This window comes from Macrotis lagotis, chromosome 1, assembly GCF_037893015.1.
Source record: "Macrotis lagotis isolate mMagLag1 chromosome 1, bilby.v1.9.chrom.fasta, whole genome shotgun sequence".
NCBI lineage: Eukaryota > Metazoa > Chordata > Mammalia > Peramelemorphia > Peramelidae > Macrotis > Macrotis lagotis.
Window position 1 is genome coordinate 694,446,815 of NC_133658.1, and position 14,512 is coordinate 694,461,326.

The 14,512-nt window shown below is 38.0% G+C and overlaps 1 protein-coding gene across 2 annotated transcripts in view; it reads left to right on the top strand.

The window, feature by feature from the left end:
• The first annotated feature begins 1,499 nt into the window (after positions 1-1,499).
• LRP2 (LDL receptor related protein 2) overlaps positions 1,500-14,512 on the top strand; it is a 255,216-nt gene continuing 242,203 nt past the window's right edge. For both annotated transcript variants that reach the window (XM_074215768.1, XM_074215769.1), the window contains exon 1: positions 1,500-1,817. In XM_074215768.1, coding sequence (XP_074071869.1) covers positions 1,715-1,817 — 103 coding nt within the window. In that variant the 5' untranslated portion in view covers positions 1,500-1,714. The remainder of the gene's footprint in view (positions 1,818-14,512) is intronic.

Below are 14,512 nucleotides of genomic sequence, written 5' to 3' on the forward strand. Positions count from 1 at the left end.
CGTGTGTTTGTGTGTGTGTGTGTGTGTGTGTGTGTGTGTGTGTGCGTGTAACTAAATTACCAAGCACCACCGTGCCATTTTCCAAAACTAAGTTGTTTCTCTACAAGAATGAAAAATATCACACACACACACACACACACACACACACACACACACACACACACAAATATTATCAACTATCGAAACGCCAGGGAAGTTTTATCCCAGGCTGTTAAGAATCAACAAAAGACCCAGACATTAGATGCAGTTCGGTAGGCTCCAGGAAGAAAATAAGAGTGCAAAATTCCTGCTGGGAAAGTGAGTATTGCTTCGAAGCTGCTTTTTGACAAACTTTAAGGTCATATTCTCATCTTCGGAGAGAGAAGATATAGCTGCCTAGATTGAGGAGCTACCTTAGTTACTATGTCAAACTGACTTTTTAATATGTAATTGTTTGTATTTCTGAATAAATGAATTTTCTGACCTTTCTCTCAAGGGTTACTCTTTCCTCTACTTACTGTGGAAGTTGGGTAAACTATAAACTGTCTCCACTTAACTTACTCCAAGAGCGCACCAGAATTACATACCTTGGGGAGAAACCACAATTTTTCAGTGCAACCAAGATGATTGAAATCTTTGGTACCACTTTAATCTAGATAACCACGGTTACATTTATTTATTCCATACTTCTCTTCTTCCCCATCCCCAATCTCTTTCAGTCTTTCTCCATCATATAATTAGACTAAGGTGAAATGCGTTGTTTTTAATATTTGTAGTGATGCACTGTGTTGGAAAAGCTGCCTAAAGTGTTTATATAGAAGACTTACTTCTATTGCTGGGGCGGGAGGGTGGAACTTTTCTGGCCGAATTTTCCATTTCACCAATAATACTTGAACTTATTAGTAAAGTTGCTTGTAATGTTCCCAGTGAGGTTCTATAAGCTTTTAGTTTTTCTCCTTGAGAAAGAGAAGAGCTGTAGATAGAAAATTAGTATTCTCTTTTAAGCTACAAAAGGAAAATGAAATGATATCCAAAGAAATAATTTTAACAGGAGTGAGTTGGTCAACATGCCGGAAGAGTTACTCAAAAGAAACAAAATAATGCATTTTAAAAAAAAAGTTTCTTTCTTTAAATTCAGGAATCCTTTTGTTCCATCAGCATGGGCCCTATCAGTGGCAATGTTCTTGTGTGAAGCCTGGAGATTTCAGATAAGGGAATGAAGCATATCTCTCCAGCAGGACTTTTCATTTTCTTTCATTTCCAAAACAATTTGTAGATTGCAAATCACTATAAATCAGAGCAATGGCTTAAGGTGCTAACTCGGCTCTGTAAAGTAAGGGAGAGTGGAGAGTGCAAGTAATGCATGAGGGAGAGAGAGAGAGAGAGAGAGAGAGAGAGAGAGCGAGCATCCCCGCTACTTTCAAAGCTACAAAGTACAAGAGGGAGGGGCGGGCAGCAGGGGGCCTGTCCCATTGGATTCCCTCATGCTAGTTCCGGGGCAGCTGCCTATAAAGGGCTTTATGCAATGTCTGGAGGGTGGAGAGTTGATTAGGAAACATTATATCTCCACTGTAGAAGGTTCTTTTCGGCCACAACTAGCTGAATAAGGTGAAAAAAACCGAAGAAGGAGCAAGTAAAGAGAAAAGAAAAAGCCACGTGGTGTCAAGCTTTGCTGCTGGAGCCCCCCTAGGCTCCCTAGCTCTCCACGCTGCTGCTCCAGCATCCTAGGGGTCCCATGGGACGTCGTTGCCGTCTCTCCAGGATGGATGGAGGGACAGCCGCTGTCTGCAAACTGCTAATACTCCTTATTGCCTGCATAACGCAAATCAACTGCCAGGGTGAGTTACCAGCGGCAGGGTGCCCAGCGCCTTAGGGCTCCTCCGGAGCGCTTGTCGGAAGGCGGGGGAGGAGGCTCCCTGGCCCCGGGGGAGCGAACGTGCTTTCAAGTTCTCTTGCAGTCTCTAGGGTTGTTCAGGTTGCTGACCCTTAGAGAACTAGCTGGAAGCTCCTCTTTCCCGGCTTTTTTTTTTCCTTAAGGGAGGAGTGAAGCTGGACGAAGCTGGACAGCCTCTCGAGAGGAGCCGGGAGGGTTTCACTGACAGTTTACCTCATATTCACTCTGGGCTTTGTTCCTCTAAGGATTCCACCCACTGGCCCCAGTCCCTTTCTCCCCCACTTGAAAATACAGTCGCCTTCCTCACCCTATCAGTCTCTCACCCATAGGAGAGATTACAAGGACGGAGAAAGTAGTTCTGAAACTTGAGCTTGGTTGTCCAACTCATTTTCGGATTGCCATTGCCTGACTTTCTTATCAGAGACCATTCATTTATCTTGAAAGCTTCTCGCTTTTTTTCTCACTTGTTCTTTATTGCAAAGGAGTCCCCTCTAAGAGTTCAAAAGAGTGCGTCATTTCCACTCCCCCACTCTTTATTCTCTAAGAAGCACCTGCAAAACTGTTCCTTGCGATCCAAAGAAACAGAATCACGTAATGCCCTCATCGTCTGACCAATCCGAGGCAGAGGGGAAGTCTGGGAACGGGCTGGTGCAAAGGGGAGGTGATGGTGCTTGGAGCGTGACTTTTCTTTTTTCCTTGCTAAAATGTGGCTTGTAAGGGCTTCTGGTGCGTGCGCGCGCGCGCGAGGGTCCGCTCCCCATTCTGAAGAATTTAATACAGACGCAATTGTTCGGGCTGAGGCTCTTTAAACTTCTTTCAAGCAGATTGAGACCCAGGAATTTGGAGCAGGAGGGAAAGGGAAAGGGAATGAATGGAAAGGGGAGAAAGGAAGAAAGAAGGGGAATCGGGAGGGGAACGGAAAGGAGAAAAGGGAGGAAAAGTAGTCAGAAGGAAGGTTAATGAGGGAAGAGGCACAGAAGAATGGGGGATGAAGAGAAGCAAGGGAAAAGGTAAAAAGGGTGTGAGCAAGGGAACAGGGGTAAATATGGGTGGGGGAGGAGAAAGAGGAGACAGAGGAGAGATAGACAGAGAGAGAAGTCCAAAGAGAGAGGTTGAGGGAAAGATTCAGAAAAAGCGAGAACGGGGGTGGGGTGGGGAGAGAGAGAGAGAGAGAGAGAGAGAGAGAGAGAGAGAGAGAGAGAGAGAGAGAGACAGAGACAGAGAGACAGAGACACAGAGAGAGAGAGAGAGAGAGACAGAGACAGAGACAGAGACACAGAGAGAGGCAGAGACAGAGACACAGAGAGAGGCAGAGACAGAGACACAGAGAGAGACAGAGACAGAGACAGAGACACAGAGAGAGGCAGAGACAGAGACACAGAGAGGCAGAGACAGAGACACAGAGAGAGGCAGAGACAGAGACACAGAGACACAGAGAGAGACAGAGGCAGAGACAGAGACAGAGAAAGACAGAGAGGACAGAATAAGAAAATAAGGGAGAAGGGAAGAGCAGGAGAATGGGAGAACTTTTTTCTTGGGTTTTGTTGTTGCTAGGTAGCGCCTGAGAGCAGCATGTGACCACCAGACCGAGCTCCGCTCTGGGTAGGCTGCTGCTACCACTGGTACTAATCTGGCTCTGAGGATGGAAGAATCTCTCTTAGTTCCCTCTCTTTCCTTCCTCTTGAACAACTTAATTGCCCTACAATGAAAATGAAACCCTTATTGTCGAAGGATTAGCAGGAGTAATATATTGATTTTCCTGAGCTGCATATTGAGGTGGAGGGGTGGTGATTCTGGAAACCCCCATTAATGGGAGAAAGGAGGTGGTGGGTAAACTGGGGGGGGGCAGCGCAAATTCAAATGGTTAATCTACTTTCTTTGCTCAACTCTTAGTATAAGCTCCTTAGACAGAATCAAGTAAGTATTTTTACAGCAATTTCTGCTAACAACCCATTTGAGACTTGGAAAGGAAATCTGGAGACAGTCAACAAACTTCACTAGTCATAGAAAACCCATGAAAAGGGGAGTCAGAGGGGGGTAGATAGACAATAATTCTTTTGTGTTTCTTTCTTGATATTGAAAATGTACACACATAAACCTGATTTATTCTGAAGGGTCCCAGAGTCGGAGATGAAATGTTCTTTAGGGCTGTATCTCATTTTGCAAATAAGGTCATAGGGTTGATTGTATGCTCCTGAGAAAAGCCTGGTGTGGAGAAATCTTGACTTCACTAAGTTGGAAGCAGAGTTGTCCAATAGTTACTTGACTGATAAGAGTAAGAATATGGACAACTAACAATTGGATTTTCTCTATATGTGTAGTCACTGAATGCTGAATGATTACTGATTTTAATATTTTACCCACACACTATTAAATATTTAGCTGTCTGTATGTCTAATATCTCTTTATGTCATCTTCTGAATAAGAGGATGTAGCTCAAGGTGATATTCTCCATGCACCACTTCTATGGGACGTCTTTCTTAGTCCTTTCATCCACTAGTTGTATCTAGGTGGTGCAGTGGTTAAAATTCTGGACTAAGAGTCAGGAGGATCTGAGTTCAAGTTCAGACTCAGTTGCTAGTTTGTGGGACCTAGGGCAATCACTTAACTTCTGTCTTTCTTAACTTTCTCATTTGTAAGACAGAAATAACAATAGTACCTATCTCCAATAGTTGTTATAAAAATAAAATATGTAAGGTTCTCTGTGAAACTATAATCCCTGAATAAATATTTATTATTAGTGTACTCTTTTAACCTACCTTATATTTCTCTACTTAGTATTTAATTGTTATTTACAATATTTTGGTATGTGCTTATGAACACTTTTGTTTATTCTGCTAGAATACAAGCTCCCTGGTTCACTTGTGTTTCTATCCAGCTGCTTAATAAATACTTGTTGATTGATTTGTTGACTGATGTAAGTGTGAGTCAGAAGCCTGAGTTGTGTTAACTGTTCTCTCCCTACAAGGTTCAAATCTGCTCACAGTTAGCTGATGTTACCACTTCCCTCTCCTGACTTGAACCTGGTGCTGGCTGTAGGTTCTGCTTCTTTGTAACTCATTGAGTTTGCTTAAAATTAGCCAAATCTTGATTCTCTTCCGTAGCAGGCGATATATTTTACTACTTAAAATGCTATGGGTCATCCAAGTAGTGCTTCTTTGGTTTTTTTCCCTTTGTTTATATGCAGATATTATTTTAGAATTATCAAATTTTAGAACTGGAAGGGACCTATAGATTATTCAGTCCAACCTCTTCATTCTGAAAATAAGGGTTGAAATAACTAACCTGATGTCAGCCTGCTGGTTAGTGTCAAAACCAGGACTTTGTTTTTCCCATTGCAATATGAAAACATCTTTAGCTAGCTCAGTGAATCTGGCAGAGATCTAGAAACTAGTTATTTTTAACTTTATTTTACATTTTGAGGCTAAATTTTATGTAGATGATCAAGGTGAACTAACCCAAGAGACTGGGTGTATTTTATATATATTAGTCTTGTCCTGTTGTTATTATTATTAGATGTAATCAATACCTTGGAGTCCTTTATCTTGGTTTAAGATTTGACACCATTTAAATACTACTCCTAATGGTTTCAATTGAGTTACCCAAAATTGTGTTGGCCTAGTTGATCCATTTTTCTAATTCTTGGGCTATCAGAGTGAATTCCTGAAGATCTTTGGCTGTGAGTAGGGTTTCCCTTGTGCAAGCTGCCACTTAGCTAGATTTTCAAGCCCTCAAATTAATTATTAGGTCATAGCTTTTCACTAACCCCTCTTAGGGGTGGGTTCATGATTTCTTTCATACCTTCAAGACACTTTTATTGCATTTTGAAAATGTGATTAACAGTTTAGAACAGTTACTGAAGTACCCAAGTTTTTTGGTGACTTTCACAAGCTATTGACCTAGAAGAGTTTTCCAGAGAAATAATAATAATGATAATGATAATGATACTAATAATAACAATAGCTAACATTGATATAGCAAATGCTATATGCTAAGCTCTATGTTAAGCACTTTACAATTATTATCTTATTTGATGTTCACAACAACTGTGGGAGGTACGTACTATTATTATGACCCTAATATTTCAAATGAAAGAACCAAGACAGAGATTGAATGACTTGTACAGGGTCAAGCAGCTGAGTCTGAATCTGCCTTTAATATCAATCTTCCTGTCTCTAGACCCAGCCAGAATTATTTAAATGTTCTTAAGGGTTTAAACCAGATTATTAAAAGTAGACATTGTAAGTAATGATACTAGTAGCCTTGTGTCATTTCTTGAGCAATAACTCTGGTTTAGTGCCTATAGGCACATGGTTGACCAACCATTATGCAGTTAGGATAATTACCTAGAATTCTAAGAAATTTTTTTTAACCATTTGTACTTAAAACTTGTAAAGACCAAGGCTACAGTTGATACTCGCCATTTTGTAAGAATCCCTTCTTGAACTCAGAGATGAGGATGTATTATACAGGATGTTCCAAAAGTCTTATTGTGATTTTTAAGCTTTAATAAATCCATAATATCTAGCCTAGTATCAGTCATATTCTAGATACTGTGATTTGTTGAAGACTACCAAAATAGAGATTTTGATAATGGATAAATTTCTCCTATATAAGCCAGATTTTAAAGTGTCTTCTCTACCTATCTTGAGTTCCACTTAAGTCAGTATTTAGCAACTGATCTTTGTGTACTAGTGGGTCTCAAAGAGCTTGGTCCAGGATGTTGCCAACACTGAATGAAACAGATGGTGTCTATAATTGCTAAGAGTTAGCTGATTCTGGTTGCATTTTTTTTAAGGTTTTTTGCAAGGCAAATGGGGTTAAGTGGCTTGCCCAAGGTCACACAGCTAGGTAATTATTAAGTGTCTGAGACCATATTTGAACCCAGGTCCTCCTGACTCCAGGGCCAGTGCTTTATCCACCGTGCCACCTAGCCACCCCTTGGTTGCATTTTCAAACTCCTAGGTCATGTGCTAAGTCTTCATACTTGCCCTTGCAAATGCATGTTATTTCAATAGGAGTTTTCTTCCTTTTTGAAAACTGTAGGTGGAATGTGAAAGGTGGCATGTATTATGGAAAGAGCCCTGGATGAGAGTCTCTATATAAGGAATATCTTTCATTACTTCAATTTCCATTCTCATTACTCTCTGGTACCATGCCATACATCTAATGTGGATTTGGTGAATGCTCATTGATAACTATTTAGCATATCTATTTAACTTTTAAGACTTCGAAGTATTTAGAACTTTTTTTTACTAATTATTAACTCCAACAGCTTTATGAGAAGACTTGTTTTGTTATATTCATTTTTATGTAAAGAAATATGTATAGAAAAAAAGAATGGACTTGAACTTTTTAAAAAAGAAAGAATGGGCAAGAAATATGTATAGAAATGTTAAGGGACCTAGTCAGGGTTATTGAGGGAGAACAAATCATTCAACACTAAACAAAGAAAAAAATATGATAAAACATGCTAAAAAATCTTATATTTCTATTCTATTGCTTTGGGGTATGTCTTTCAGGTTAGTGTGGGGTGGGAAGAAAGGGAGAGAAAATAACTTTGTTATAGTCTTTTTGTTTCTCTGAAGTTTTCCCCTTTTACTTCTTGGTTTAAACCAACAGTTTTCACTTCTTCATTTTCACTTGACTCCCATAGGAGTTGATTCCTCTCTAGGATCAGCTTCTGGAGAATGAAATAGAAAACAGAACCCAGGGGTGTTTTAAATTCTCAGTACTTGTCTCATTCCTACTCTTCCTAATCCTTTTCTGACCCTGCTAGGACAATAATACCAGACACCAAGCCCTTATCTCTTGTCCTAGAAGGGCCAAGAATCAAGAAGAAGGCTTTAGAAATTAAAATACTTTCTGTTGAACAAATGACAAATCAGAAACCATAACTGTGCATTTCAAAAGTCTCTAAAATTTAACTTAGAGCTGTAACTATAATGGCATATCCTTGGCACTGTTAGAGACTTCATGCTCAGCAGGGAGAAAGCAGGGACTTTCACACTACATTTGACTCAGAGACATGGAGATCAATTGCTAATCTCAGATGTGCTACATCATGATCTTGTCCTGAGGCTAATTAACTAGGACTTGGTTTCTGGCTTATGTTTCAAGGTGGGGACTGGAAGATTGCTTTCATTTCAGAAGCAAGATTATATCAGATTTTAGCTTGGGGAAGCTTATCTCCCTCTCCATTGTTGGTTAAAAAACAACACAGTAAAATATTGCAAATTACAGGAGAGAAAATGTAAAGGTGAAAATTTGAAGCCCTCAATGTGTTTGACTATTAAACATCAAAATATCCCTGACACCAAGGTTATTATTGCTGTTTTAAAAAGGGAAACAATAATAGAGTTGAATTACTTGCTACCCTGATATTATGTCCTGTTTATTGGCCAGGTCTTGCTTAGAAATTGAGGACTCAAATTATATTTCACATTGGAAGGGGCTCCATACTGTGCATGCCACTTAACAACTTGTGCATTAATGACTCAATCACGTTTTTAAAGTACCTACTGTGTACTCAGCATTGAGGATACAAAGAAAGATACAAGACAGTACTGTTATTAAGGTGTTCATGGTCTAATGTGTTGGATAACATGGAAATAGCTATGTGCCAACAGGAAAAATTTGGAAATAATCAATAGAGGGAAGGAATTCGATTGAAAGGGGAATTTTGAAAGACTCCTTGTAGAAGATGGGATTTTAGTTGGAACTTGAAGTAAGTCAAAGAAGCCAGGGGTGGAGGTCAAGAAGAAAAACCTTCTAGACATGGGCAATTGCACAGAGACTCAAGATGGATATTTTGTATGAGTGTCACTGGATCGATGTGTATGTGTGGTGATGGAAGATGGAAGAAGCCTGCAATGTGCATGGGTGAGTGTACATGTACATATGTGGGGGGGGGACTCAGGTTATAAAGGATTTTGTCAATAGAAGATTTATATTTGATCCTAGAGATGACAGGGAGTTCCTGGAGATTATTGAGGAGATGAGTGACATAGTCAGATATGCGTGATAGGATGACAACTTTCTATGGAAGATAGACTGGAATGGGGAGAGACTTGTGGGAGGGAGACCAATCAGAAGGGTTGAAGTAATGAGAGTCTACTGAAGAGAGGGGTGACCACTGTGGTGGGTGGGAGAGTGAATTATTTGGGGAAGTTAAAAAAAGATTACCTTGTAGCAATGAGGACCTAGTTGAGACTACATAATTAAATTTATGTAGACTCAGTGGTTCCTTGAAAATAAATACCTGTCCATTGTTTCAGGGCAAACAATAGTTTTTATTGGATGAATAAAATCAAATACTGAAATATCAAATCAAATAAATTTTTATTGTGCTTATTATACATAAAAGTTAGCACATCTCACTTTAAGATCTACAAAATATTTTACATATATTATCTCATTTCATCTTTATGATAGCCCAGAGAGGTTAGTTGCTGTTATTATCCCTATTTGTAGATGTGGAAACTGAGGTAGACAGATTAAGCTACTTGCTCAGAGTCACATAGACTCATATATTTCATTACCCAGTTCTCTATGCTTTGGACTCTCTTAGCTTCATTGTAAATGCTGATGAGTGATTCATTTTTTCATTGGTATACTTTTTGGAAAGGGAAGGCAGGGACATCTGTGGACAACTAGGTGAGATTAATCAATCAATTAACAAGCATTGTTTTCAGTGCTTTTGTGAAGTGTTCTATGTAGGGTGATTTTTTAGGTAGGGAAAACAACCCTCTAAAATATCAAAAGAGGCAGTGAGGTGTAATAGCTTATTATTATGTTATTCTTGGAGTAACAGATTCAAATTTAAATTCATCTCTGAAACTAAAGAAATGTACAAGTATAAATACAAGTATAAGCCCTTCTAAGCTTCAGTTTCTTCATCTATAATATTGGGACAGTATAAAAAAAAGTGCTTATTACCTACCTCATAATGTTTATGGGGAAAAAGCTTTGTAAATCTTAAAATGTCCTTTATGTGAATTGGTATTACCAAATTTCTTTAATCTCTTTCCTCCCCACTCTTTAATCTTTTTAAAATGCCTTATGCATCTTTCAGCCTTCCTTCTTAGAGGATCCAGGACATAATTTATTTCTATGACTCAAGTTTATTATTATAAACATCAATTGTAGGTAGTGGTAGTTGTAATACAGTGATATCTTTATGATTATCCCATCTTGTCCCAAAATAACCAGAGATGAATGTGCTTTTTTGAATTCCTCTTTTTTGCTAGACAGTCAACCATCATTTCTGTCACTGACTTCATAGGAACATAGATTTTTTTAGATGAAGTCATCATATTTTTCCCCTCAGCTGTTCCCTCCCTTGACCAGGTCATAAGAGCAAAGGTCTGGATAAGCTTTAGTGACTCTTCTGGGCAGCTAGGAGGTACAATAGGTAGAATGTTGAGTCTGGAGTCAATAATACCTAAGTTCAAATTTGGTATCAGACACTTGGCTAGTTGGGTGTCCCTGAGTAAGTCACTTAACCCCATTTGTGTCAGTAGGAAACGACAAACTACTTCAATATTTTTGGCAAGAAAACCCCAAATGGACATGACCGAAAACAAAAAACAAAACTGTTCTAGGATCTCTTTCATTTGCAGGTTTTTTTTCCTCTCAGGTGAGAACTGGTTTTTGGTTCTCTTTTGTGATACTAAGATTATAATTAGGAAGCATAAACTAAGAGGAAAATAAAAAGTGGTCAGCATTGTGTTAAAGCAGAGTTACAACCAACATCCTCAGTTTTCCCTAGAAAAATGCCCTGACATCTAGTATAGAAGATTTGTTAGAGAGTTGACTACATTATCTTGGATTCCAGTGCTCTGGGGTAATCAAGTCTTTCTGAGAATAAGAAAACTTTACTGGGTGAGAACTAGAAAATCAGACCATTCAGAAGAAAATTCCAAAATTAAGCTGGATTCTGGAATGAAAATCAAATCTTTCAACTGATGCTACCTTTTGATCCACATTGTCATCCAGCAGAGGAAGAGGAAGAGGAAGAGGAAGAAGAAAGCCTCATAGATTTCTCTTTTTTGTTTATTGATATTGACTCTCTTCTTCAAATATATTTTCTGTCCTGATATTTTAATATGTTTTTTAAAAAATATGCCTATTAGTCATATGCCTTAATCTTAATAACTTTGGATTGAACTATATTTAAAGAACACTTATGATTGAGTTCTTAGATCGGTTTGACTCTAGGAGAGGGTCACAGAATGTCTGGCCCCCAAGTCGTAGGTTGCCTGCTAAATCATTTGGTCTGGTGCTATCAAGGCAACTGAAGACTGGACTCAAAATTCAATAAATCTAGGAGCTCTTTATGGATGAATTAATTAAAAGTTTGACCAAATATAACAGGATAATTTTAAAGTATCATTTTGTATGGCTCATGAATGATGTTATAATATAAATATCTGAATGGTCCTTGGCAGAGAAAAAGTTCCCCATCTCTGCTTTAGGTAAATATCTAGGTGGCAAAGTGGATAGAGTTCTGAGCCTTAAATCAGAAAGCCCTGAGTTCAAATTTGACCTTGTATATTTGCCTTGGACAAGTCACTTAACCTTGACTTGCTGCAATTTCTTCATCTTTAAAACAGGAAAATAATAGCATTTATCTCTCGTCATGGTTGTGAATACCAAATGAGATAGTAATTGTAAACCACCTAGTATGTGACTGCTGCATAGTAGGTAATATATAAATAGCTATTATTATTAATATCATATTTATTATAAGTTATAGTAATGATGCCTTTTACTTCAAAGTACAATAGTTTTTTGGTATATGCTCTCATCTCTACACACTATTGAAACCTTTCTTACAATAATGAAAAAATAAATTAATATTAATCAATTACCAAACATTTAATAAGTCCCTATTAGGTGAACGACTGTCTGAACCGTAGGTTACATTTCTTCATCATTCCCTCACCTCTCTATTAAGAGGAAGGACTAAACACTTATTGAGATCGATCCATCAACAAGAATTTATCAAACACTATCATGTCCTATGCACTGAATTTAGACACTAGCTGGAGAAATGAAACTCTAATGATTCCATAAAGACCCTGACTAAGAAGTGAGAGGGAGAGAGATTGACATAAAGACAGAGAAAGAAAACTGCCACCTTCATTGGAGCATGCATAGCAACAACACCGGTAATTTGCTGGCAGACTCTTGTGTTCCAGCAGATGCCCAGGGCTTTCAGGAGGGTAGGGCAACCTTTCTCCTTCCATCCCAAACACTTGGTTCCCTGTGAAAATTCTCAGTATGTACAGAATGGGTCATTCTGCTATTTTTAGGACAAATTTGATACAGTAGCTTTCACAAAGAGATAAGATGACGTTTTTAGACGTTATGTTAGGGAACTGTCATTCTGTGTTTAAACAGAACACAAAAGCAAGCTGTCTGAGGCTAAGGGTTCTGGGAAAACAGCCTTAATCCAACAAAAGCTGTCTTTAAAGAGGGGTGTGGTTTTCCTATAGGAGAGGCAATATGCCCCCTAGTAAGAAAACTACTGCTGGTCTACTCAGGAAATTCATAGATTTCTTTCTAATTGGGACTGAAGAAAAATAGTGGACCAAGTTAAAGGGGAATCTGGACTGTTGAAAATTTCCCTTTCTCATATCTCTGAAGTAAATGCTTCCATCTTTCATCTTTGTCTTCCCAGGGCCTGACATACAGCAGGCAACTAATAAATGCTTGCTGGTTTATTGATCCTTCATATTGACTGTGCTTCATTCTGTCATAGACTCCTCAGGGAGCCATAAGTACATTGACTAAATTGGGGTAATAACACGAAGTATTTGACTGCTGATAAAATATGTTGAGATGTTGAAGACATTTTAAGACTGTAACATGAGGATGATAAATTGTCTCTGGCAAGTGGAAAGGAGGTAGGGAATTCTTCTATAGGACGTCAAATTGTAGCCTTGCTACTGGGTCTGTATGAAACAACATTGCCTTTTTAGCACAGGTGTCATCCCCCATCATTATAACTCCAAATCATCCTTTCTGTCTCCCTTCTTTTTTTTTCTTCTTGGCTTTCCCCCTTTCCTCTTTATCTTTTTTTTTTTTTTAAACTCTTTGGTAGCTTCTAGTCCCCACACTGTTCTTTTGTCTACAATATCTCCTCAGTCTCTGTCTATACCTCTTCCATTAATCTTCACTTAAATATCCAAAGTTCCCAATATGATTTAAAGGACAAAATAGAAATAAAATTTTTTAGTTATTAGGAACATAGCAAATTGCCCAGAGACTCCAGTTGCAAACATTTGTTGGGGAATCTACTATTTTTCTTCTCAACTTGAAAAAGGAAAATAAGTATGGTAACAGCTGACATTTAAACTGTGTTAAGATTTGCAAAGTATTTATCTTGTTTGAACCTCACTACAATCCTGTGCAGTAGGCACTCCTGGCATTTTTATCCCCATTTTACAGATAAGGAAACAGAGACCCAGAGAAAGTAAATGACTTTTCCAAATGGTTATAAAACTATTAAGTTTCCTTGGTGGATGTGAGCATAGGCATCGCTGACTCCAACTATAGTACTCTTCTTGTGTATTACATAAATTATTTAATAGTAACATAAAATTGAATGAAACAAAGCATGCATCTTTTCTAAATTAACTACTAAGTGGTTAAATTTTACACATTGAAGTAATGGTTAAGCATTTGCAAAAAATTTATCTTGACATTACTTTTTGAACCCCTTTACCAACATCTAGAGCAATGAAGTGTTTCAAGAATTTGCTAGGTAATCACTTGAAACTAAGAATTGAGAGAAAAACAAAATTCACAGTTAAAAATTGAAAGTACTAATAGAATGATACTTGGTTAAAGTTACATTTTTCTTCACTGTCTGCTAAAATTGTAAATGATTAAGCTGTTGTAGCATAGACAAAAGAAGGCATCAGAGAACTAGTTAAGAGAGATATTCTATGTGTTTAATATTCCCTGTTTGTCCCCTCTAAGAAAAAAATCAAAGTTTTTCATATTTGGTGCTGACTAGAAATATGAACAATGAAATCTCTTTTTAATCCAGATTTATTTTTCATGTGTTCTGCAATAAACGAATGAAAGATTCATTTTAGGGGAAGTTGAATGGAGTTTCATTAAAGAATTTTTATTCTTTTCCCTTTGGGCTTCCAAGGATTGACTTGTCAGGTTGACCTGTGCTTTCCCCCAAATATGCGTTTTTTGCACTGTTAGCTTATTGACAGATCAAAGACCACTAGCTTTTGTTTTTCTTTCAAAGAGGCAGCTGGTCTAATAGATAGAGTCCGGGGCTAAACAAGGAAACCTGCAAAATGTTCTTTCTGGTGCTGTCACTAACTGACTGTGTAATTTTGTGGGGGGAGAGGAGGTTTTTAGTTTTTCATTTGTGAAAAAGTAGGAAAAATAAAACATTACATTTTCTCTAGTTTGCTTGAGAACTTCCATGAGTTAGAATTTATCATATATTTTTGAAATCTTCAATTTAAACATTTAGTTCCTCAGAAGTAATTTTGGTATCCTTGGATCATTTTTTACTGTGCAGAGACCCTGACATAATTTTGAAATAATAACAAGATTGAATTGGCTCTAAAGCTAAATATAGTGTTACACTAGACAGACAATTCTGGG